Source organism: Fonsecaea pedrosoi (genome assembly GCF_000835455.1).
Source record: "Fonsecaea pedrosoi CBS 271.37 unplaced genomic scaffold supercont1.6, whole genome shotgun sequence".
Taxonomy (NCBI): domain Eukaryota; kingdom Fungi; phylum Ascomycota; class Eurotiomycetes; order Chaetothyriales; family Herpotrichiellaceae; genus Fonsecaea; species Fonsecaea pedrosoi.
The window spans coordinates 310,164-332,447 of NW_013550610.1; the positions used below are offsets into that span (position 1 = coordinate 310,164).

Consider the following 22,284-nt stretch of genomic DNA (forward strand, 5'->3'; position numbering starts at 1 on the left):
TCCCAAAGGCGAGGTATTTGCTCCGATTTCGATTTCGATAGAAATCCAATAGAGCGGCGCGCGCCTCCAAAGAGATGACCAAATCTGTTTCTGTTTTGAATGGCATCCACATCAGCAAACCCGTCATTGAAACCGTTTTGAACCCCCCTGGCGACCATTTCCGATCGATGTTACTCGTATTCCTCGGGCGAAATATCCATCCATACAGGGGTGTTCATATATGTATCCCCTATCCTATCCCATGCCATGTATGCGACGGACAGAAAAATGCTCTCTCGATTCGTGAATCCCAATTCTAGCCTGGCCTAACCTAACCTAACCCAACCCAACCTAACCTAAGCGTAGAGCAAAGCCGCCGCCCTTCTCCTCGCCCTCCGTGTCCCACCCCTTGAAGATGCCCTCGACCTCCTTCTCGTCGAGCCTGGGCGCGTCCCCGCGGGCGGGCGCCTGGGGCGTCTCTCGTTTGCGCCGCTTCTCCTGGCCGGCCTTGCTGGGGAAAGTCGGGAACAACTCCTTGGGTTTGGGGCGGGGGTCTTCCCTGAAGTAAGGGTGGTTGAGGACGTCGGCGGCCGTGGGGCGCGAAGCCGGGTTCAGCGAGAGGAGGGAGGAGAGGAGGCGCAGGCCGGCGCTGGTGAGGTAGGGAAACTTGGAGGCCGTGAGGGACGATGTCGTCGTCGCGGTCTTGGACGAGGTCGTCAGGAGAGGGTGCAGTGCTTTGGCGTTGGGGAGGGAGCGGAAGCCCGGCCACGACTCCCGCGTCGGGGTCCCCAGGAGCATGAAGATCTTGGAGAGCTGGTCGACTTCGTTGCGGCCTTGGAACAGGGGTTCCCGCGTGAGCAGTTCGGCGAAGATGCACCCGACGCTCCACACGTCGACTTCAAAGTCGTACTCCTCCGCGCCCAGCAGCAGCTCGGGTGCCCGGTACCACAGCGTCACCACCAGCTGGGTCAGCTTCGGCGGAGGTCTGGAGGTGTATCGCGCCATGCCAAAGTCTGCCAGCTTGATCTCGCCGCGGTTGTTGAGGAGGAGGTTCGACGTCTTGAGGTCGCGATGCAGGATCCAGTTCGCGTGGAGGTACTCGACGCCCGAGACGATCTGTAGCATGAGCGTCTTGGTCTCCGAGGGGAGGAATGGCTCGGCCATGTCGTCGAGGAGGGTCTTAAGGTCGTGTTCGAGGAACTCCATCACGAGGTAGACCCTGTTAAAATGAACCCCGGATGCCGCCCGTGGCCATACAAGTTAACATCGTCTGGCTATCCATGCCTTTTCAGAGGGGGGGGGGGGGGGGGGAGGGAGAAGAAATAGGAATTCAATGATGGGGAAGGCCAGACTTACTCTTTCAAACTGTCGCCCATGACCACCTCGAGCAGCTTGACCACGTTCGCGTCCCGACACGCCATCAGTGTCTGTATCTCTCGTAGTCCCGTCACCGGGAAGCCGTCGTTGGTGTGGTCCATCTTCAGCCTCTTCAGGGCAACGATCTCGCCAGAGGTCTTCCTCCGCGCTCGCGAAACCACGCCGTAGGAGCCTTCTTCGATATCGTTCAGCTGCTCGAACTGCCCGACGTGGTCGCAAGGGCCGAACTCCCGCCTGGGGAACTGTAGCAAGTGTGCGCCCTCCTCCACCTCTTCGCTTTCCACCTGCGGCTGTGTTGCCTGTGCTGCTCCATTCTCTTCCTCGTCCAGTGATCTCCGTGGACGTTTACTTGGTCGCTCATTGTCATCCGTCGTGGAGGCGTACCGCGCCGCGCTCGTGATGGTGGTGGTAGAAGGAGTAGCGGTGACGGTGGTTGACGGAGCGACACTGCGGGCTTTGTCTCCCTTGAGTCGCTTTCTTTCTGCTTTCTCCCGCCTCCGCTCGGCTTGCGCAGCGGCCGCGTCTTCGTCGTCATCGACGGCCCATTTGGAGGGCTTTGGAACCATGTTGTGAGGTTTTCGTGTTGACTGGCGGTGGATTCGAGAGAGGGAGGGCAAGGGATAATTGCGAATCTACATTCGACCTTTTGGGAGCATAGCGGCGGCTGCCAGTGTAGACTTTGGTGAGGTGAGCTGTTGCGTAGTTGTGAGTGTGTGGGTTAGACTGGGGAAACTTTTTTCTGGAGCCGCGAAAGGCGGACAGGACGATCACGTCAAAATATGGCAATATCTCAACGCGTCAATCAGACGACGCAAATATCAATGGCGGGGAGATCGCTTCATATCGTTGACACACAATGTTTTACTTTTGAAAGCTAAAACTCAGTTCGAGGGTACGCGTGTCACTGCTCTATTCTATCGATGGCGGTTGTCAGGTACATGCCTATCTCTTCCCAGCGTCGCCTCAACACATCTCTTTGCGACGGAAGCCCTACTTTGAGCCGAGCGATCTGCTCGAGGCTGCTGTCCACGGTCTCTAGATATGACTTCAACGCTTGCTGGAGCAGTTCATGGACCGAACTCTGATACTCGTCGTCTTCATCCGCGCCATACGTGACACATTCCTTCCACTTTTTCAAAGGCATACAGAGCAATCTCAGTGCCAGTCGTGTGCGGTAGCAGGCCACCTCGTCGTCCTGCATCGACGATGGATCCAGAACGTAGTTACCCAGGTATCCCGCCTCTTCTAGCCTCGTTTTCTGCTTCTCGGAGAAAAGTGGCAAAATGACCGTGTCCAGAGAGACCTCGTCCCATTTATTGGCCTGGAGCATGAAGCCATACTCCACCAACAAGAAGTCGTTCGGGTGGCTGCCGTAGGAGATGTACAGCTCCTCGCCCTGTTCGACTGCCTGTTCCACTCTGAATTCGTATCCCGTGGCCGAATAAGCGACCTTGCAGCCAGCGTCGGAGTGGTTGAAGTAGTCACCAAAGGGAACCAGTGCCAGACACTCGTCCGCTTCGGGCGTATCTTCGGGTTTCATGTCCGGTGGTGTATAGTAGAATGTCCGTGTGCTTACGAGAAGCCAATAGTAGCGATAGACATCAAAGTATAGCTGCGGAAAGGCAGAAGAAACGACATCCCAGTCCCGCGAGATTTTCCCCTGCTGCTTTCTCAGAAGCACCAGCGCGTGGGGTGGTAGGAGGTCTTGGAGCTCCGGTGACCAGAAGAGCGGCATCGACTCGTTCAAGTCCTCGATTGATGGCAACGTCGATCTCCAGAGGGCGTGAAGGTCGGATGTGTCCATGGCCAAGTCCGCGGCAAGGCGGCCGTTGGCGCTGCATCCTTGGAGCGCATTCACCATCGCAGGTGACACCGTCTCTCCCGTTCGAATTACAGACATGGGGATGTCCAGGATCATCTCTCCAGCCTTTTGGCGTCCGTCAGGATAGGGGCGTGAAAAAAAGAGACCGATGAATCTGTTCGACCTACCTCAAGCCTCCTTTTAGCGACGATGCCCAGTCCCTTGCCAGGGAATTTGTGCGCTGCCACGCCATTGACCTTGATCCCATTGGAAACAGCCCATTCCGTAAGACTGTCGTCAGTCTCCATCTCCCATTCCTGTGCTTCGAGGTGGATTTTCTGGAAAACAAGGGCTGATTGTGGTTGACAAGGCGATTGTAGGGGGTGACGTCGTCAGGGTCACGAAGCCAACCTCGCATGCGCTGCCCAATCAGATGATCACGATCCTGTCAACGACAACATTCCAAAGGACGGGAGGGTGAACAGCTGAGATCGACGACAACTATGAACCTAATTGAAGGCTACTAAACGATCTTTTCTCCTACTTTCTGAGAGACATCTGGCGACTTTGGGCTGAGCTGTCAAAGTTCCTTGTGCCACTTATTGATTGCCTACTCTTCGCAGTGGTGGTTGAAATACCAATCAATCCGTCTGCGCTTATTCCTCTGCCATAGACTCGGTCGGCTGTTCCCCGAAGCAATGGCGTCGAACAATGTAGCTGCCACGCTGGTTTCCATCCGAACCTCAGCCCTCCCAGTGCTCACCGGCTTGATGGGCACCATGGGCATTGTAACGGGGCTGTACAGCTTCAAAGCACCAGTCGACGCGGAGACACTGTTTGGCATCCTCGTCCCGTCCTCGGTTCAAGCATCCAAAGAACTTTCGAGCTGGCAAAAAGCGCAGACCTATACCCGCGGCCTCCGCAACTTTGCCGGCGGATTGTCCATTGTGGGCATCACATTGTTCTGGCGCTTCTCCTCATTGTGTCAGTCGTCACCAGTGGCCGCCGTGACGGCCAGAAGATGCCTGGGGATCATCTTCTTGACTGGCACCGTTATTGCTGGAGGAGACGGGCTCGTCATCACCCAGTTCGCCCATGCGGAGGGCATCTCGAAGGAAGCAAAGGAGGTTGCCGAAAAGACGGGAACGGGACATCTGGTCATGACGCTGCCCATTCTGGCTCTTGGGCTCGCGTGTTTCTTCATATGAGCAAGCTGCTAGGGTGGAGGGCTGAGCCAATGGGATAAGGGGCTCAGGATCGATGAACTATTCAGTGGCCGTTGTATAAGTAAATTGGACAAAACATCTCAACTCACCGCTAAAAAGGTATCAAGAACCCCATGGCCATGTAACGTGCCATCTTCTTAGAATGAACCGATTCTGCGAGTACAATCCATGTGGAAAGCGCGGCCGTGGCTTTGATTCCGAAGCCCGGGTTTTCGCACGTCACTTTCTGGGCCTGTGGCGGATCGATGCGGGGGCCTGTCGCGCGGTATTTGACAACTTCTTCAATATTCGATTCATTACCAAGCATCTAAGCAGCGCGTGAGAGCTTCTCAGTCCATCGACTACTGAACATTGAATCGCCTTCTATACCTTAGTCTTCGAGGAAACATATCGCTAATCTAATCTCTGGATCTTCTGGATCTCCGGCACGACGTTCAAGATGGGAAGCGTGGAAATCGAGCCCTTCCAGGTCCGAACTTGCACAGAAGCCTCCTGTCGATCTTCTCCGTGTATGCTGACCAAGGCACAGACAACATTCGCTGTACCTCTGCACTGCGAGTCCTGCGTCCAAGATGTCACAGGCGCCCTAGAGAAAGTACAAGGTACTTTGGACGAAACAGTCGTTCATTCCTTCACTCGCGAGGTCCAGGACTGACACCCTGGCTGCTTTACAGGCATCTCCAAGATCGAAGCCAATCTCAAAGACCAACTTTTTTACATTGAAGGAACGGCTCCTCCTTCATCAATCGTGTCAGCCATCGAATCTACGGGAAGAGATGCCATCTTACGGGGTAGTGGGAAGTCCAACTCTGCCGGAGTGTGCATTCTGGAAACTCATGCAAAAGCCGTGTCAGATCCCGTCCGAGGCCTGGCACGGATGGTCCAAGTCTCGGACAGTCGGACACTGGTGGATCTGACGCTACGTGGGGTGTCGCCGGGAACATATCATGCCACGATAAGGGCCACAGGTGACATCTCACGTGGGGCAGCCTCGACGGGTGGCATCTGGGAAGCCGTCAAGGAACTAGCGGGCTTCAGACAGCCTCGCGGAATGTTTGGCACAGTGGAGGTGGACAAGGATGGACGAGGCAGCGCATTCCTGGATCGACCAGTGTCAATATGGGAGATTATCGGTCGCAGCATGGTCGTGTCGAAACAACAGCCAGAGGGTGCGTTTCAGACCGAAGATCCAGATACCCTGGTCGGGGTCATTGCTCGCAGTGCCGGGGTGTGGGACAATGACAAGACCGTGTGCAGCTGTTCAGGGAAGACCGTATGGGAGGAGCGCAAAGAGCAGGTCGAAAAGGGGATGCTGTGATCTGTCAGCTATACCAGGGTCTGCGGCGACCACAAGCGTAGCAGCACAATAAAGAATAAAATGAAAAAAAAAAAAACCCCTATTATTCCACAATCAACATGCAATGCATCTCGTAGGGAGCAACCCCAAATGGATTTTCACCCGATTCTGATTCGCGGACCGAGTTTGTTCTGGTTTGGGAATCGATCTTTGGCTGCACTATGATGCAGTGCTGGAGCACACCCCTGCATCGAGCATTGGAAACGGACGACCCGATTGCTTGGGAGAGAGGGTTTGGGACAAACTTTTGGAGTGCTGTGTCGACGGTGGTTGGTCGCCAGATGTGATTCTGAAACGGACACGCAGATGCGGAACCTGGCCCACCAGGCGAGGTTGGACACTGTTGAAACAACCCAGACGAGTGAGCCATGTGGGCGTAAGACCGACGATGAGAGGAAGCAAACAATGGAAAGCCGTAGAAGAAGACGACTTGCTCAGGTGACGGACTCAGGCCACTTGGTAGAGGAAGATGTGTGCCATCACATTTTGGACGAGTGAGGTGCGAGGATGTGAAGGACGAGAGTAGAGGGACGCGGTTCGTAAAAGCATAATAGGTAGTCAGGTAGGTGATTCGAGCTGATAAGAAGACTTGTCAATGTGACAACAATCATGACAAGGTGGTGTTTGATGGTGTTTGATGGTGCAAATGGGGAACTCGAGGTGACTGAGCAGGTGAGCATATGCAAGCATATGATATGTCTGTTTGTACCGAGTACCTGTTACCTATCGAGTCCACCACGTACCTAGGTAGGATGTGTTGGGTGCTGAAACCCCTGAGACTGCCTGGCAAGTGCCCGGAGCGGTAGTTCTCCTGTCCCTCTCCCTCTCTACCTGGTATCCTTCCCAGCCACCACCCTTCCCTATTCGTGCCTATCCCATCACGGTGCCTATTCCCCCTTGGTGCCCTTGCTCCCATGGCTTGACTCTTCTGCTCACCCTTGCTCTCGCTTGAAAGTTTGGGACCCCCCACCTTCCCTGTTCCCCTTCTCCCAAACATCATTCAAGAAGTCGAAGTCTTGCTGTCGTAAAAGAATCCCAAACCATTCCACTCCTTCAACTCTTCTCCTTCTCTTCCCACCTAGCAGCAACTGGCATTGCTGTCTTCGTTTCTCCCACGCTGGCGCTTTTGGTATACAAACCAGCTACACTCTTTGTTTCCCGATTTATCTTCTTCGCTTGCCAGACATCCAGACTATTTGCAATCTATCGGGCGCATCCCGTCGCTAATCTATTCATTCACCACATTGTCAAGTTGACAGCCTCTTTCATTGGCACCCAGCCAGTGACGGCATTGGCGCCGAGCAAATCCCACTGCTCCCCCCTACCCACCCCGGGCGCTTAACCCCTGGACCTCAAGCACCCATTTTCAGGACCTTAGCGGCAGGGCCGGCCCTCGCAGCCTCGGTGCACCGTCCAAATCGACCGCCACCTACGAGTTAGTGACCAGCCTGTGGTAGCCATCGGTTCCCACCACCCTAGCAGATTCTGTGACCGCCCACATCCACCATTTCAATAACGTCTCAGGCAACGCCGCTCCTTGTCGCAGATCTCGCTTCCTCTGTAAACATATTGCAGTCCCTGGCTCTACTCGAACCTGCACCTTGCCGTCACCACCTTGTTGACATCGATTCTAACTTCGACGACCTCGGCCCGGCGCCATGTCGCTCAAGCAGGTATGTCAATCCCACCCCAGGTGCATACTCGCTCCCTGACCCGTCTTGCAGGAAATAGAGACTTGGGTCGAAGCGCTTGGGCACTATGACAATCAAGAATTTGAGGAAGCCTTGAGAATTTTCGATGCAATTGCCGATACCTCCAAGATCCTGTTCAACTGCGGTGTGATCCACGCAACCATTGGCGAGCATGAAAGAGCAGTGCGTGCAGTGTGAAAAGACAAGCATACGAATATAAGCTGATAGTGAGACTAGGTGGAGTGTTATCAACGCGCAATCAAGCTCGACCAGTATCTCGCAGTGGCATACTTCCAACAGGGCGTCTCGAACTTTCTGGTTGGGGACTTTGAAGAAGCATTGGCAAATTTCAATGACACCCTACTCTATTTGAGAGGCAATACCTACATCGACTATGAGCAGTTAGGGTTGAAGTTCAAGCTTTACTCGTGCGAAGTTCTCTTCAATCGTGGTCTGTGCTATATGTATCTTCAGCAAGAGCAGGCCGGGCTTCAAGACTTCAGCTTCGCTCAAAAGGAGAAGATGACTCCCGACCACGATGTGATCGACGATGCTATCAAGGATATGGCACAGGTGAGCTTTGAATCTCTCGTGAGAGAAGGCGTGTCACTAACTTGTTGCAGGGTTATGTTGTGTTCAGCATGTGAGTCTCAGCTACTCCCAAATGAGCCGTGTTCTGGGAAAATCCTGCCTTCCTCGAGGTGTCATAATAGCAATTGATGGACTAACTCCTGGTGTTTGATAGACCGGTCGGATGCGTTTACAGGCCAAACGAGGCCAAAGTCAAGAATCTCAAGGCAAAGGACTACCTGGGCAAGGCCCGATTGATAGCTACATCAAACAGCGAGAACACCGGTACTGGATTCCAGGGAGTGGAAAGGAAACAAGCGGTAGCTGCTGAGGTTGCTGCCAAAGATGACCGCCCCCCGGAGAACATCAGTTACGCGGCAACAAACCTCGTGCAGCGTAACTTGTCCAGCAGAGTGGTTAGAGACCAGAGCGCACCTCCCGTCATGAATCGAAATGTCTTCCCGCCAACACCGCCACCGGAGAATGAGAAGCCTAGGCTCAGTGGAGGCGGTTCTTCTACGTTGCCTCTTCGGACCACCTCTATGCGTCAACCCCGCAATATGTATACCAGGCCAGACATGGAGGCACCTAGACCTGGTATGCTGAGCCGTGCAGCAACATTTGATAGCAACGCCAACCAAGGCCCCGGCATGGGCAGGATGATGCCACCCCCACGCGAGAACTCTTGGCCAGAAGAGCCTTCCATGATGGAGCGACCACTAATGGAGCGACCACAGATGGAAAGGTCGCGCTATGGCACCCAAAGGACTGCTTCCGAGCCTCGAGGTCCCTCTGTTCGGCGGCAGATGCTCGACCGCTCAGCCTCGCAAAGGGCCCCAGCACCACTGTTCCGAGAGACTACAGCATCATCCCGCTACGAAGAACCCACCGACGCGGTGGATGATGTCTATCGCATGTATTCCAGCCCCCGGAGGCGCCAGCGACGGCAGGACCAGGACTTATACCTCAACGAAGAAGACGAATATATAGACGAAGAAGAAATGAGTGCTGAAGACATGAGCGGTTTCGAACCCGTCCGGCGCGCGGTGTCTCGATCCGGACGCGGCAGCAAACGGCCCGAAATGCGCAAGATTCGTGTCAAATGCCACTTTAACGACGATACGAGATATCTAATGATTGGCGCCGTGATAGATTTTGGCGACCTCGAGAGCAAAATACGTGAAAAGTTTGGGATCAAAGATCAGTTGAAGATCAAGATGCAAGATGATGGCGACATGATCACCATGGGTGATCAGGATGATCTGGAGATGTTGTTGACGAGTGTGCGCAACCAAGCCAAGAAAGAGAGGAGTGAAATGGGCAAGATGGAGGTTTGGATCTCGTGAGCTTGGAAAGAAATGCCATATACACAAGGCCGATATGGAAACCGAGATGGCTCGACACGTTGAAACGCTGCACATCACCAGATATATGAAGTCCTACACACCTATCGTTACAGCGTTGGAGTTGGAAAAAGATCATCTCCCTCGCGGAATGGGAACAGGGAATTGGGAATTGCTTTGGATGGAGTCGTTTGAGACAGGGCATGCTTGTTTTCAGGTGGAATGTTGTACTACAACTGCTACGATTGTGGCTCCTTCACTTCCCGGCTCTATTCACACACAGACATTTCTATATACCAAGGTATCCTATATATAACCTACGAACAACGTCTGTGTTGCGCGTTAATCGATGACGAAGCTTGAGCTTGAGCTTGATGGTTGCTGGTTCCTATTCTTTGGTACTTGATCTCTTGGTTGCTCCAGACGTCTCTTGTGGTTGTCATCTCTACGAGAGTGCCCACCAAGGACGAGTGGCTGCTATCATGGCTATGGATAAGATAAATGGATGGACCGTACAGAAACGGGTGGGTAGAGAAGGGGTATTAATGCGTCCTGTCTTGTCCTGTCCCGCTGGTGGTAGCAGGGAGTTGGTAAGAATAGATTAGGAGTTCCTCGAATAGGTAGCCATGTCCAACTCTACCCAACCCAAACAGCGTGTCTGTCTGTCTGTCTGATCTGTCCTGCGTCGTTGGTGCTTCCCCCGTGGTGCCGGCGGTCTGACTGACTGGTTGATCGATTGAATACTTTTCCCTGTTCTGTTCTGTTCTGCTTCTGCTCTTTTTGCTTCCGTCATACATACACACACACATTGTCTCTCCCCCCTCCCTCTCTCTTCCCGCTCACTTTGGCCTCTCCACTATTCCTTGCTTGCATGTTGAAGGCTGGCAGCTCGAAGCTCGAAGCTCCAATTTCAAAGTATGAGCATGAGCATGCCATGGAATGCCAGTACGGGACAACCAATCAAGCCAAGATGGATCAAGACAAGACAAGACAGGTACCCTTCTTCCGTCCCTTCCATTCCCATTTCCCAGCCTCTATCCCATCCCCTTCCCCTTCCCCGTCTAGGGCACGCCCAAACATTCCCCCTTTCTCTACCCAGCGGCCTTCAACCTCTACCTAGTCCTGCCTGACGCCGACGCCGCGGTGACCTTGATCCTCTCGACGACCCAAGCCTTACTCACACTGACGCCGGGATACTCGACCTCGAAGAGGATGCGGATACTCTCTGCGTCTTCGCCGTTGCGGGCCTGTTCGCGGATAAAGGCGTCGTGTCTGGGCGTCCAGTTTGCCGGTCTTTTTGGGGGTTGTGCTTGGTGTGCTTGGTGTTCTTGGGTTATCGGTGTACGAGGGGGGAATGAGGAGGAACTGAGGGTTGACGTTTTGTGCCCGGTTGTTGTTGTGGATCTCGAGTCCCGGTGGGATTTGGACGTTGAAGAAGAAGAACCTGACGTGGTCGGAAGAGGCATGGTTGAAATTTGACGGCTTTCGCTTTTGTAAGAGAATCCGGCGGTGTGTGTGTGTGTGTGTGTGTAAGCAAAGACTTGGTCGGTGTGGGATTTTTGGAGGAGGAGTCGTGGTCCTTCTCTCCCAGAGAGACAGGGAGAATGGTGTGGAGAGTAGAGAGAAGCGAGAAGGGTGACTTTTGTCTTTCTAGTTGAGTTCGAGTGATAGAAGAAACGTATCTTTGCGTTGTAATCCAGGGAACTAACTAGACTGGCTGTGCTGGCCTGAGTGAATGGGTCAATGTGAGATGTTGGAGTTGGAAACGAGGTTAAGTATCCCCTCAACCAGCCCTCAGGTAGCTAGCTAGCTGGCTAACAAGCAAGCAAGCAGGCAAGCAGGCTGAAGTCGTAGTCGAAGTCGATGGCGATGCAGCCCTCCACCCTAGCGGCTTGCTCCCTGATGGTAGTGATGGCCAAGGAATGGCTCTGAGAGCGTGTAGGTAGGAATCACAAACAGTTGAAAAGGGGGGAAGGGGGCCTCTTGGTTGGTTGGTTGGTTGTTCCTTTCGGTTCACAGTCCGGGTGTACAATTGTGAATGAAGAACAAGAGAGGGAGTCAGAGAGGGAGAGAGAAGCAAAAAAAGAATGTAATGAATGATGTGTGATGTGTGATGGGTTGAAGCAAGGAGGGAGGGAGCACAACCAAAGGGGGAAAAGGCTTTTGTACTTTTTTTTAAGGGGCAAGTATCTCAAAACTCAATGGGAAGAGGGATTTGTGTGTCAGTGACTGTGTCTGTGTCTTGAGTTGGTTGTTTGCGTCGTCCCTCTCCATCATATATATTCGTGACTGTGACTGTGTCCGTGGCGGGGAAGGACGGCTTCATGGCATCAAATTAGTACATGACACGATGTATGTAGACAAGCATCAAGGCCCGGCCCAGCCCGGCCAGGACTGCTGCCATCTCATGCCGAACGGATCAACCAAGGCGCAAACAAGGGAGACGCAGCATTTCTTGACAAAACCAGAGATATCAGCAGGCGGGCAGGTAGGCAGGCAGGCAGACAGAATGAAATCTGGGTGTACGTGAACAACCACTCATCTCGTTCTCGACAACTCAAATTCGCATGGGATTCCCCCCCCCCCCCGCGGGCCATCTGGCTCGTGGTTCACATTCCTTACCGTCACTTTCTCAGGCTCCTTGCCGCGGCGGATCGAGAAGCCAAATCGTGCCGGACATCCAGACCATCATGACCGTATCGTATTCGTCCGGAAGGCCTTTCCACTTGACAAATAGGAGGAGCCGGCACATGGAAAATGTCACCAATCACAATATGGAGAGAGTAATATCAAGAGAGTATCAAGCGATAGAATGTCGAGCGGTTCCGGTCGGGAGGTCTTCCGCCATGGCATCTGTTGGCTGTCCAGCTCCCTTCATCTTGTTTCAGGTCATTGAGTGCAAAGGCCGAGGGATCAGGGTCATATCTGCAGCGGTCAATTGATCAGAGTAAACATTTCCCTGCCCGACAACTTGAGAATCGAAGCAAGAAGTCAATATTTTTCCGCTTTGGGAAGTTCTCTTTCATTAGCCTCAAAATATTCACTCCTGTATTTCCAAATCCCTGGACACTCCGGATGCCGTTTTCCGTTTCCCCGTCATGTAGGTTGCCGATGAATCCTTGATTGCCTTCCGATATAATGCACCATCCTTTGCGAACTGACCAAGGTTCCGCTCAAAACTGCCGCTGTACTTGAATGTTTTTAGTTCGTCAGAAAGGATGTTGTCATCCAATTAGTGGTCGTTAGATACTATAGATATATATGGCAAATATATCCGTCGAGCTGGTCGTAGGGAGAGCTCCCGGTTTCAAAACACGCCAAATCCCCTGGCGAACCATGTGAAGGACAAGACGGTGATGGCTGATGTTGTCAGAATCACGCCCAGGGCTTGCTTTTCATGTATGGAAAATGCGCCATTGCAGGTCGCACATTTGAATTCGTTCAGCGGAGTATAGGGTTGTCTGAACCTTGTTAGCCTTCCAATCTTGTAGAAATATGACAGTAGACTCACCCTGTGTACATCCCAAAGACGTACTGCTCAAAAGCACCCAAAAACCCAGCGCTTGGAATGTCGGTCACATCTTTCGACGAATCGTGGATGATCAGGGTATAACTGGCGACTGGGAAAGGGTTGGTCGCTGTTGCGAACATTTCACCAGTATCCCAGGTAAGAGCACCCGTTTCCTTCACCGACATATTGGAAGAGAGTGTGTAGGTGGCTTGGTTCAAGGCGCAGGAAGCCAGCACATCGATTGCGGACGGGGTGACGGACAGAGAAGTATAGTTCCAAGCAAAAGTGACAAAGTCCCCAACCTTGTAGTACTGAGGGCCATCAATTGCGGCGGGTGTGATGAGAGAGATACCTCCAGGAGGCAGACGAGGGTCAATGGGAGTTGTTTTTGTGCTCCTTGTTGTGGTCGCGTTCCGAAGTCCCGACGTCCCTGACCCTGACCCCGATAAAGACGCCGACGGAGTTATCGTTGAGCCAGATTGGGAGCCTGATGAGGATGCGGACCTGGTAACAGATGTGCTCCCAGTTGAGGAAGTATCGTCGCCATCCGAATTCTGGTTCTGGTCTTGTCGGGGGACAATAAGAGCGTCGACCTTGCTGTCAAGAAACTCCGGCCAGGGCCAGGCCGAAGAACAGGTTGCAAAGAAGAGGAGGAGGGAGGAAAGGAGAGAGAAGAGGCCGGAGCCCTTCATTTCGGACGTTGAAAGAGGCGGTTTCGTCTGTGGTCGTCCGTGGCACTTTATTCAATGGTGAGAGGCAGTAGGTTCTCCTAGGAAACACTTCGTTACAACCGGATCGTGGTGTAGCATAGACAACGCAAAAAGCAACGACTGAAAAGCGAAGGACTGATTGACAATAGCGAGAGTCTGGTAAGGAACAGACGACAAGGTGACTTGACGTTCGGAGTCTAGAAAGGAGCGCAGGACGACGAAAAAAGACACAAGAGAGGCTTGTCTCACCCTGGGCGACGGAATCCGGAAACCCGCAAAACAAGAGAGACTCAACAAGGACTAGCGGCCAGTACGCGACCCAGCGACACAACGAGCCCGTCAAACGCCAAACGGTATTATTGGTAGGGCAGAGCCACACCCTCCTTGCGTCGCAACCAACCACCAACCAACTAAGCCACTTCTCTGCCCGGCCCATCTTGACTGTCTCGGGCATTGGGCTGTTCTTATTTTGGTTCACCCACCCACACATGCACACACAAACACATCTGCCTCGCCACTGGTTCGCCAGCCTCATGTCTGATATCACGTTACCGAGTATCTCAGTCATCTCTCTACTCGTCTACCACGAGACCTCTGTCCCAGTCCAAGATGGATATCGGGCTTGTGGTCAAACACCTCCTGGCGGCCTCTGACAGAGCACGCTTGTACCTGGCGTCTCTCTTGTACTGGTACCGCAGCAAAGCGGTGTCCACTCACCGAGGGGTGATTGCGAACACATGGTGGTCTTGAATAAAAGTCGGGAACTATTAAAAACCCGGGTTGGTTACGGTGTACAAGTACAAGTACCGCAGTTTGGGAGATGTAGGGACTGGCTCATCAGATTCTGGCTATTCTTTTCCCTAGGCAAAGATGGCACGTAGTATGTCGTACTCGTCTTGCTGGCCTTGATCAAGCGACTTCACCGGATGATCGCTTCCTTCCAGTCTGTCAGATTGTTTTTCGTCTCAGCATCTTGTCTATCTCCAATCTGCTGTTGCCGTTGCCCCCGTCCAGCCAGTTGCTGCTGCTGCCCTCTTGCTCGTTTCGACACTGACCTATGCTGGGTGTTCCCCTGCTCTTGTGCTTCAATCAACGCGATACGGCGCCTCAAGACGTCCAGGTCCATTTTCATCTTCACGTCCGAGGTTCGTTTGTAGTCGCTGTGTAGCCGAAGCTCATCTCTCTGATCAGAAATCCGTGAGCTGTGCTGGTGCTTGATCGCCCCGTCTGCCGTTCGTTTCCTCTGCAGCGGTGTTTGTCTGGCGTGCGCGTCCAGTGTCGACTCGGCGGCAGCTGGGATCCTGTCTGGATGACTGGCGATTCTGAGAAGGCTCAGGTTGTCTGATAAGCTGTTCCCTAATCGCATTCGCTCATCTGTAGTCCTCCTCGCATGACCGACACTCATTGCCTCCTTTGCTAACCCTGAGGGTTGAATCCTTGCTGACCGATGCGCTCCATGTCCCGCAAGCTCATGTCCAGACATTGGTCACCCAAGAGCTCGACGTTGTAGTAACGGTGGTGACGTTGAATTACTGATGTGTTGGTACAGTGAAAGACATTCGGAGCAACTGAAGATGCTAGGGTTGGTCGCCTCCTGGTTGGCAAGTAGATGGTTTTGAGCACACCGTTGGCGTAGTCGAAGAGGCAGGGGACATACGGAGAATATTGAGGGTGACTTTGCGTTGTACGGCATGGTCAAGGTCATTCACAGACAGATGTCACTCACTTAGGGTGCCGCCTAAGAGGGAATCTACATACAAATGTAGCCCAAGTACATGATGAACTTCCGGGACAACGGCCTGCAAGTTCAATCCTGAATTCCTTTCGCAGCAATATGCCTAGTGGACTCTGCCATCGCTGGTACATGGCACTCATATCACGACTATAAATCATCATACTTCTCTTCAAATAACATGACATCTCAGCGGAGAACTGAGGCCATGTACAAAAATCATCCATTAGCTGGGTGCCGTGGTCGATGACAGCGCACACACCTCGGTGGCGGAGGGAGAGGATGTCGCCAACCAGAGAGTGTAGTCTCTGCGCGTCAAGGGGTTCGTCTCAAAGCACCACTCAGGTGCTTCATGGTAACTGGACGCCGGCGCCGGGTGCTTGCGGAGTGCACTGGTGTATATGCAACTAGGAACAATCACCTGCAAACTCGATGAAGTGCCAAGAATGGCGGCTGGCCGTCCTGCGTTGAGGGATTGGCTTGTCGAATCACCGGGAGTTTCAGTTTCTTGGTGTCGAGAAGCTTCTTGCACTTGTCGCACGGTCTCGTCATCACATCGCGGTACGAATAAATTATCTCCTGAATCGGGATGTTAGTAGGACGATTTGGAGCCATGACGCGATTGGTATGCATACAAGGAGGGTTTCAAGCCGGCCTATCTCTTTCGACTCTCGAATGCTCTCAACGACGTCAGCACGCAGGTCGTATACACCAGACGCTTCTGTGCCAGACTTGTCAATGACGTTGTACGTTGTCCCGTCGGCAGCCTCGCTCTTTTCGACTCGAAAGTCAAACCGAGAAACGCTGATGTCGATTGGCAAGGGCGATGCTTCACTGGACACGTGTATCTTCACGTCTGGATGCCTTGCACGAAAGTCATTTACCATCTTCGCCGTTTCGGCATCAGATGGGGGCCGCAAGGCATGGCTAGCGTCCTTTTCAGTGGTGGATGTCTGCTCATTTGCAGCAGCATCCCGCAGAAGACTGGCATAGTCGAATGCCCATGCATCTCCACCCTGGGGCAAGTCATTGGCGTGGACGGTTTGCCAGAGTTCGCGCACGTCGTCACTGTGCCAGTCCTTCTTGAATCTCTCAACGTCGCGACTCCCTGCCTGTGCTGCCGTCTGCAAATAGGCAGCGAGCTTTGCCGGTTCATAATCACCAGGGTGGTCCAGAGCCACCCTTGCCGGGTTGATCAACTTCTCGGGCAGTAAAGTCCGAAGGTCGCCAATCTTCAAGGAGGTCAGCATTGGTCCTGAAGCAAGAGCGTGATTGGTCAAACAAAAGGCAAATGAACTGACTTGAGAGTACATGTTCTGCAATTTCGCGAGCTTCTCGATGATTTTGCGGTCCTCGGGGTCCACCGCCCCTGACGAGCCTGGTGGCAACATGCCTGGGGACACTCCAGGTGCGCAGCAACTTTTTCCAAAGTAGTGAAAATGTTACATCGAAAGAACGATCAGAGTTATCAGCGGCAAAAGGACACTCCTAGTGATGGCGAAATACCAACAGATTGCATGACTGGGAAAGGTGATGGGCGAAGTGCAAACAGCAACAAATCAGCCCTACCAAGTCCAAGCACGCCAGTCATGTGATGTGAGCCATACGAACAGAACAATGCCAAGATAGTGAGACGGGCCATTCCATAAATGGCTAGTCAAAAATTATACTGAAAGAGCAGCGTGAGACAATTAGAACTATCAACCCTCTCCTTTGTCTTCGTTCCTGATCTACCGAATGTTATTTTCTGGAACTTCTTCTCAGTCTTAGGAAACTCAAACCCACGATGCGCCGTGAGTCCTGCTTATCTGTCATGGCTTGCGCTTTAAAATTACATGCGCTGATGTCGTTGACTCCGTTCCTCCTTGCATAAGCATGGCATGGAGAGAATGTCAGACTACAATTCCCCATCTACGAGCATCGGTTGGTCCCTCGCTCCACGGATTGGGATGCCTTGCCCCTGATGGTGGGTGAGCCAGGTTTCCGGGATTGAAGAATACCCAGGATTTGGGGGGTGGTAAGAAAGGCCTACCACTGTGCCGTCCTCCCCCGTCGAACACCTGCATCTCCACGTGGGAACTTTGTCTGATCACTCGAAGCACGTTGCCAGACTGGGAACAAGTTTTCGCAACTTGGCTCCCCTATCCGTCCAAGGTGCGGGACAAAATGGTCGTTCCCAAACTATACCCTCTGTGCGAACGGCCTTCACCCATCTCTATCTATTGTTGGGCACATTCCGTCCTGGATTCAATCATCTCTAAGCCATTTTGGCCGTGTGGTGACGTCAAATTTCCATGATGGTTTTGGGGCTTTGAAGTCGGTCTGAACTTTCTGTTATCTCAGACATCTGCCTTGGCCTCATGCTGTAGCACAGGGGGTCTGACCGGCTACCTTAGTCGGTTTCAATAGTCGCCTTGAACGCCACCATTGTCTGAGTGGATGTGGGTAAGCACAGTCGTGTTCGATGCTTGGACGAGGTATATGGAGGTGCAAAAGGACAGTCTATCGGTGAAAAGGGGCCAATCATATTCCCTGGTCGGATATTCGTTTATAGGGGGGAGAAATAGCGAAGGTCTAGCTTACGTCAGGATCAATCAAACACACCAAAAGATGTCCCATGGCGACGAATAATCATAAAATGGGTCCGAAGACTAAGAACGTTGAGTATCGTGGTTGAAATTCTGCAGCTCGTTCAGACTCACTACACGAAGTATGGATACGATACATGGAATACGAGTTGGTGATCGGGAGCGATCATCCACGCAATCTCCTCACCTTAGCGCCAATCTACTATACGACACCACTCTCAAACGGGCTATGTGTCGAGGGATCGGCAGTCACCGATTGTCACAAAGAGGACAAGAATGTTTAGGGCTATGCTCGAACCGTCAAGACCTGAGACACCAAACAAGTGTGCGAGAATGATCGGACAAAGGACACGAGATACCTCGGACCCGAGCATGACTTTGGAGATCTACATCCTTGGACAGAACGCAAAGAGACGGTCTACATAATCTTACCCGGGACGAGCGAGATACCCTTTCGGGCTATTACTGCGAGTTTTAGTATGAGCCTGTTCGTCACAGCAAGAGCCTCTCAGCCACATGGGGGATCGCCAAAAGCTGAAGGCTCGTTTACAACTGCGATTTACAGACCAAGAACAACGTGGCATACCTGGATCAAGGAAGATATACCTCGTATGGCTTGTATACGGCCACTGCGGCTGGCCTGAATTCAAGGCGAGATTCACGCAGTCTTACCCCGGATCATAGTTGCGATATGCTGGACTCTGCCAGGGGAATATCCCTACATCGTACAATCTGTCAGTCAAGGCGACACAAGACTCGGCTTGCTACCATGGAATACTACTCCGCCTCAGCTCTATGCACCGAGCCACGGATGACATATCAGAATTTGCTGATCACCCACGTTCAGAGCCGCCGCAGCCTGTCGCTAAGAACCAAAAGCCCTCCATGAGTGGTATTGATCGCCAATCGGATTGAAATTGGCGGGCGGGTGTCGATTATTTGCAATCCTCCCCCCTCCCCAGAGATTCTCAATCGTCCATCAATCCGCCCGACTCTCCGCTGACAAACTGTTGGGTTTTCGGTGCCACCAACGCTTGCGCCAGTGAGTCAGAAACGTCTTTGTCGCGGGTTTTTGCCCCCCTTAAACTCAAAGAGAGAATCTGGGCGAGGTCGAGCTGACCGGGAAGGGCGATCACGGCGGAAACAAAGGAGCCAACGGAAGCTGGACCAACTAATGTCTCCGAGCTTCGAAATGTATTTTAGACACGGCACGATATTAAGTCCGAGTGACGCACCAAACCCCAAAATCCGGGCGGTTCAACCAAATCAAACCAAAGCAAAAATCACTCGTGCATTTTGCGTTTGTACAGTACTTGCTCAGCTCGTCGATCTACTCTTTCTGGGCTTGAGGGAGGGGGGAGGGGGGCTCAGGAACCCGAAGTTAGAACAATGTACGAGTATGGGGAGCAGTGCTAGCAGCATGCAACCTTAGCCATGCTGGCGTATGACAAAAACCACCAAACAAAGAACACCAAAGGGGTGTTTGAAAGTAAACGAGCCGCAAGCTTCAAAAGACCTCGGGGCGTACGAGTACAAGTGACCATTATCCAGTCCCCAATCACCAGTCCAGATTGGCACGGCACGCATCTCTGTTAGGAAGAAGAACTGAGAGATATGGCAATACCGAGTTGATCCCTGGTACCTGCGAGTTACTCGTAGACACACCAGTGCATGTACCTCTGGTTATGTCTTTGTTCCAAGGTTGTTTCTTCCTCTTGGACAAAGACATGTCCTCCTCCTCGCACTAACGGGCCAAATTCTGAAATAAACCAAAAACCACCGGTCATTGGTTGGCCTTCCCTAATTGCCAGTGTCACCAGAGCCACCTGAGCCATCCAAGTGCCTAACCATACCCAGAAGTTTTCCACCTTTTTTGGAGTGTGTAGGTGCTCCGGCGGTCATGACAGTCTCACCCCCAAGAAGTTCTGAAGCCCTTAGTGTTCCCCCTAAAGTACCCAGGGGGGCGGTGACTTGGGGGAGGGAGGGACCCCGGGGGACAAAGACAAGGGCGGCGCGAGTGACGGGGACGGGGGGTGTCATTTGGAGGAGCCTTGAAGAACAGGCAACAGAGATGAGAAAAAAAAGAGACAAGGACAAAAAGAGTGACAGACTAGCAAACGAGGAAGCTCCACAGTCGGGAGTAGCCAGCCATTGGCTTATTGGCCATTGTCATTCGTATGGGAGTATCTCCAATACGGGCGTACGGTGAGATGACAAGTGATGATCAGCAAAGCAGCCGTGAAGAAGCTCCCATCTCCGCCGGTATCACCGTCTGCATGCGTAACGGTCTACTGGTACGAGTTGGTCGCGATTGCCCTAATTCTCTGGCGACTGTTCCTTCCTCAGAAGTGCAGAAGTGCAGAAGCAAAAAAACCTTCTCCACCTCGTTTCAATTTCCCTTTGATCGCTTTTCCGCCTTACCACTTTACCACCTTGACCACCCCAGCACCTGCAACCACCCTGCACCACCTCTAACCTTACCCGTGCCTTACCATGATGGGCTGGGGATCAAAGTGTGGCTCATTCCTGGCCGCTTCGGCCGCTGGGACCCGCCATTTTCCAAGCCTCCAAACCATCTCCAGCATCATCATCATCCATCAGTGCCATCCATGCAACCTGCTCTAAACTACTGGCGATCTACCCTCTGGGTCCTCCCCCCTCCCTTCCCACCCCCCTGGGTCCCTGGCTTCTGGGTCCTGGCATGGTAGAGATGCTGTCAGCAACCAGACCGGGGTCGATTCTAGCCCTACGAGGATTGCCTTTTCGCCCTAAACCATGATGGTCCAGCGAAAAGGCAATCGTGCTTGGGCTCGGTGTTGTGTTGGTGCGTGGTGGTCCTACTATTCATATGTCCTTCTTCGCCCCATGAGTTGATGGACTTTCTATGTTTTGAAACTTGCCAGCAGCTTAGGACTGACTGCCCAGATAGCCCGTTCAAAAACTCTGGGATCCATGGGATGTGGCATCTCACCGAAAGAAAGCTCACCACCCCCCTCCCCGAAATCCAAAGGATATATATGTAAACCACGAAGCAAAGCAGCAGCACAAGCAACACCACCCTCCCTCGTCTCCTTCCTCAGTCCGACCATCCGCCGCCGCGTCCGAGTTCCCAAATTAACACAAAATCAGCAAGAGGAAGATAGTGCCTTTGCTGCACGCCATGGCCGTTGAGACCCAGGACGCCATCTTCTCCATGACCCCCCCGCCCAGTGAATTCGACGAATTCGATAAAAGCGCCTTGCTGACTTGCTCACCTTCCCTCCCCGGCCTCTGTTACCCTTCGCCGGCTCCTTCGAGTCGAGGGCATAATCCGTCCGTGTCATCTGAGTCTATATACATGCTTCCAGGCATGTCAATGTCCGACTCCCAAGGTCACGACCTACATCCGATATCTTTCGACGACGCCTCGTCCGATTCTGCCTCTTTCTTCCCTATACCGCCTGTCACCGATCCAGCTCTGACTGCCGGTTTCAACACTTCGACCTCTGCTTCCTCGTCTTCTCTTCCCCCCAATACCTACGCCATGTATGAACAGAATCAGTGGTTCCCTTACTCCAACTATCCGCAGCCGCCCCCGCTGCTGCCCTATGATCCAACCTCGTCGACACACTTTCCTACCTTTAATAGCCACCACCAACATCACCACCCTCACCCTTCTGCTCATGTTATTCCTCCTACACCTCAGGACGTTCAACCTTCGCATTTCGACTTCAACCAACCCCCCACATCGGGCATCCCGTCGACCCATCACCTTGCGGCCTCACCCGTCTTCTCTCAAGTCTCTCACCATAGCTCACAAAGTCATCGGGGTAGCGTTTCTTCCATGTCACGATCGTGTAGCCCCATTTCGTCGCTGAGCAGAGGCGGGCATCCCGACTCGCTTCGCCCAGCGCTCCGTTCCAACTCCACATCATCCAACACCTCCCTTCACGCCTATGGAATCCCGGTAACTGAGCCAACGTCACTGATCATGACATCGCTCCATCCCTCATCGCCTTCCGCACACAATGGCGGCGTGGCTCAATCCTGGCGGTGTGCTTACCCAGGCTGCACGTCGCGTGCTACTTTTACTCGAGGTTGCGACCTACGAAAACACTACAATCGACACAGCAAGCATCTCTTCTGCCGTGTGGATGGCTGCCCACAGAGCGAGGCTGCTGCCGCCGCGCGAGCCAAGTCTGCCGACCAACCCCTAACCGGCGGCTTTTCCAGCAAAAAGGACCGTGCCCGCCATGAGGCCAAACATAACCCGGGCATCAAGTGTGAATGGCGCGGACCTGAAGGCGAGGAATGTGGTCGAGTCTTTTCGCGCATGGACAACATGAAGGACCATGTTCGACGAATCCACAACAAAGGCCAACAACAGCACAACAGCGGCCAAGCATCGAGTCGCAAATGA

The 22,284-nt window shown here is 53.0% G+C and overlaps 10 protein-coding genes across 10 annotated transcripts; 4 read left to right on the forward strand and 6 right to left on the reverse strand.

Moving 5' to 3' along the window:
* Positions 1-330: 330 nt before the first annotated feature.
* On the reverse strand, positions 331-1,922 carry Z517_09089 (uncharacterized protein; the record flags this gene model as incomplete). Its single annotated transcript, XM_013424999.1, has 2 exons — positions 331-1,198; positions 1,336-1,922. The coding sequence occupies 2 exons, from the start codon at positions 1,920-1,922 to the stop codon at positions 331-333; spliced, it is 1,455 nt and encodes a 484-aa protein (XP_013280453.1).
* Positions 1,923-2,257: 335 nt separating this feature from the next.
* Z517_09090 (uncharacterized protein) lies at positions 2,258-3,465 on the reverse strand (the record flags this gene model as incomplete). Its single annotated transcript, XM_013425000.1, has 2 exons — positions 2,258-3,283; positions 3,346-3,465. The coding sequence occupies 2 exons, from the start codon at positions 3,463-3,465 to the stop codon at positions 2,258-2,260; spliced, it is 1,146 nt and encodes a 381-aa protein (XP_013280454.1).
* Positions 3,466-3,855: 390 nt separating this feature from the next.
* On the forward strand, positions 3,856-4,365 carry Z517_09091 (uncharacterized protein; the record flags this gene model as incomplete). The annotated part of the gene is made up of 1 exon (XM_013425001.1): positions 3,856-4,365. One exon carries the CDS (start codon positions 3,856-3,858, stop codon positions 4,363-4,365), a length of 510 nt encoding a protein of 169 aa, XP_013280455.1.
* A 457-nt stretch (positions 4,366-4,822) lies between these two features.
* Positions 4,823-5,701, forward strand: Z517_09092 (uncharacterized protein; the record flags this gene model as incomplete). The annotated part of the gene is made up of 3 exons (XM_013425002.1): positions 4,823-4,852; positions 4,913-4,985; positions 5,058-5,701. 3 exons carry the CDS (start codon positions 4,823-4,825, stop codon positions 5,699-5,701), a joined length of 747 nt encoding a protein of 248 aa, XP_013280456.1.
* Positions 5,702-7,398: 1,697 nt separating this feature from the next.
* On the forward strand, positions 7,399-9,347 carry Z517_09093 (uncharacterized protein; the record flags this gene model as incomplete). Its single annotated transcript, XM_013425003.1, has 5 exons — positions 7,399-7,413; positions 7,465-7,614; positions 7,669-8,004; positions 8,055-8,074; positions 8,177-9,347. 5 exons carry the CDS (start codon positions 7,399-7,401, stop codon positions 9,345-9,347), a joined length of 1,692 nt encoding a protein of 563 aa, XP_013280457.1.
* Positions 9,348-10,456: 1,109 nt separating this feature from the next.
* Positions 10,457-10,810, reverse strand: Z517_09094 (uncharacterized protein; the record flags this gene model as incomplete). The annotated part of the gene is made up of 1 exon (XM_013425004.1): positions 10,457-10,810. The coding sequence occupies one exon, from the start codon at positions 10,808-10,810 to the stop codon at positions 10,457-10,459; it is 354 nt and encodes a 117-aa protein (XP_013280458.1).
* Positions 10,811-12,651: 1,841 nt separating this feature from the next.
* On the reverse strand, positions 12,652-13,547 carry Z517_09095 (uncharacterized protein; the record flags this gene model as incomplete). Its single annotated transcript, XM_013425005.1, has 2 exons — positions 12,652-12,805; positions 12,856-13,547. 2 exons carry the CDS (start codon positions 13,545-13,547, stop codon positions 12,652-12,654), a joined length of 846 nt encoding a protein of 281 aa, XP_013280459.1.
* A 937-nt stretch (positions 13,548-14,484) lies between these two features.
* Z517_09096 (uncharacterized protein) lies at positions 14,485-14,970 on the reverse strand (the record flags this gene model as incomplete). The annotated part of the gene is made up of 1 exon (XM_013425006.1): positions 14,485-14,970. The coding sequence occupies one exon, from the start codon at positions 14,968-14,970 to the stop codon at positions 14,485-14,487; it is 486 nt and encodes a 161-aa protein (XP_013280460.1).
* Positions 14,971-15,714: 744 nt separating this feature from the next.
* On the reverse strand, positions 15,715-16,688 carry Z517_09097 (uncharacterized protein; the record flags this gene model as incomplete). The annotated part of the gene is made up of 3 exons (XM_013425007.1): positions 15,715-15,876; positions 15,933-16,529; positions 16,599-16,688. The coding sequence occupies 3 exons, from the start codon at positions 16,686-16,688 to the stop codon at positions 15,715-15,717; spliced, it is 849 nt and encodes a 282-aa protein (XP_013280461.1).
* Positions 16,689-21,045: 4,357 nt separating this feature from the next.
* Positions 21,046-22,284, forward strand: Z517_09098 (uncharacterized protein; the record flags this gene model as incomplete). Its single annotated transcript, XM_013425008.1, has 1 exon — positions 21,046-22,284. The coding sequence occupies one exon, from the start codon at positions 21,046-21,048 to the stop codon at positions 22,282-22,284; it is 1,239 nt and encodes a 412-aa protein (XP_013280462.1).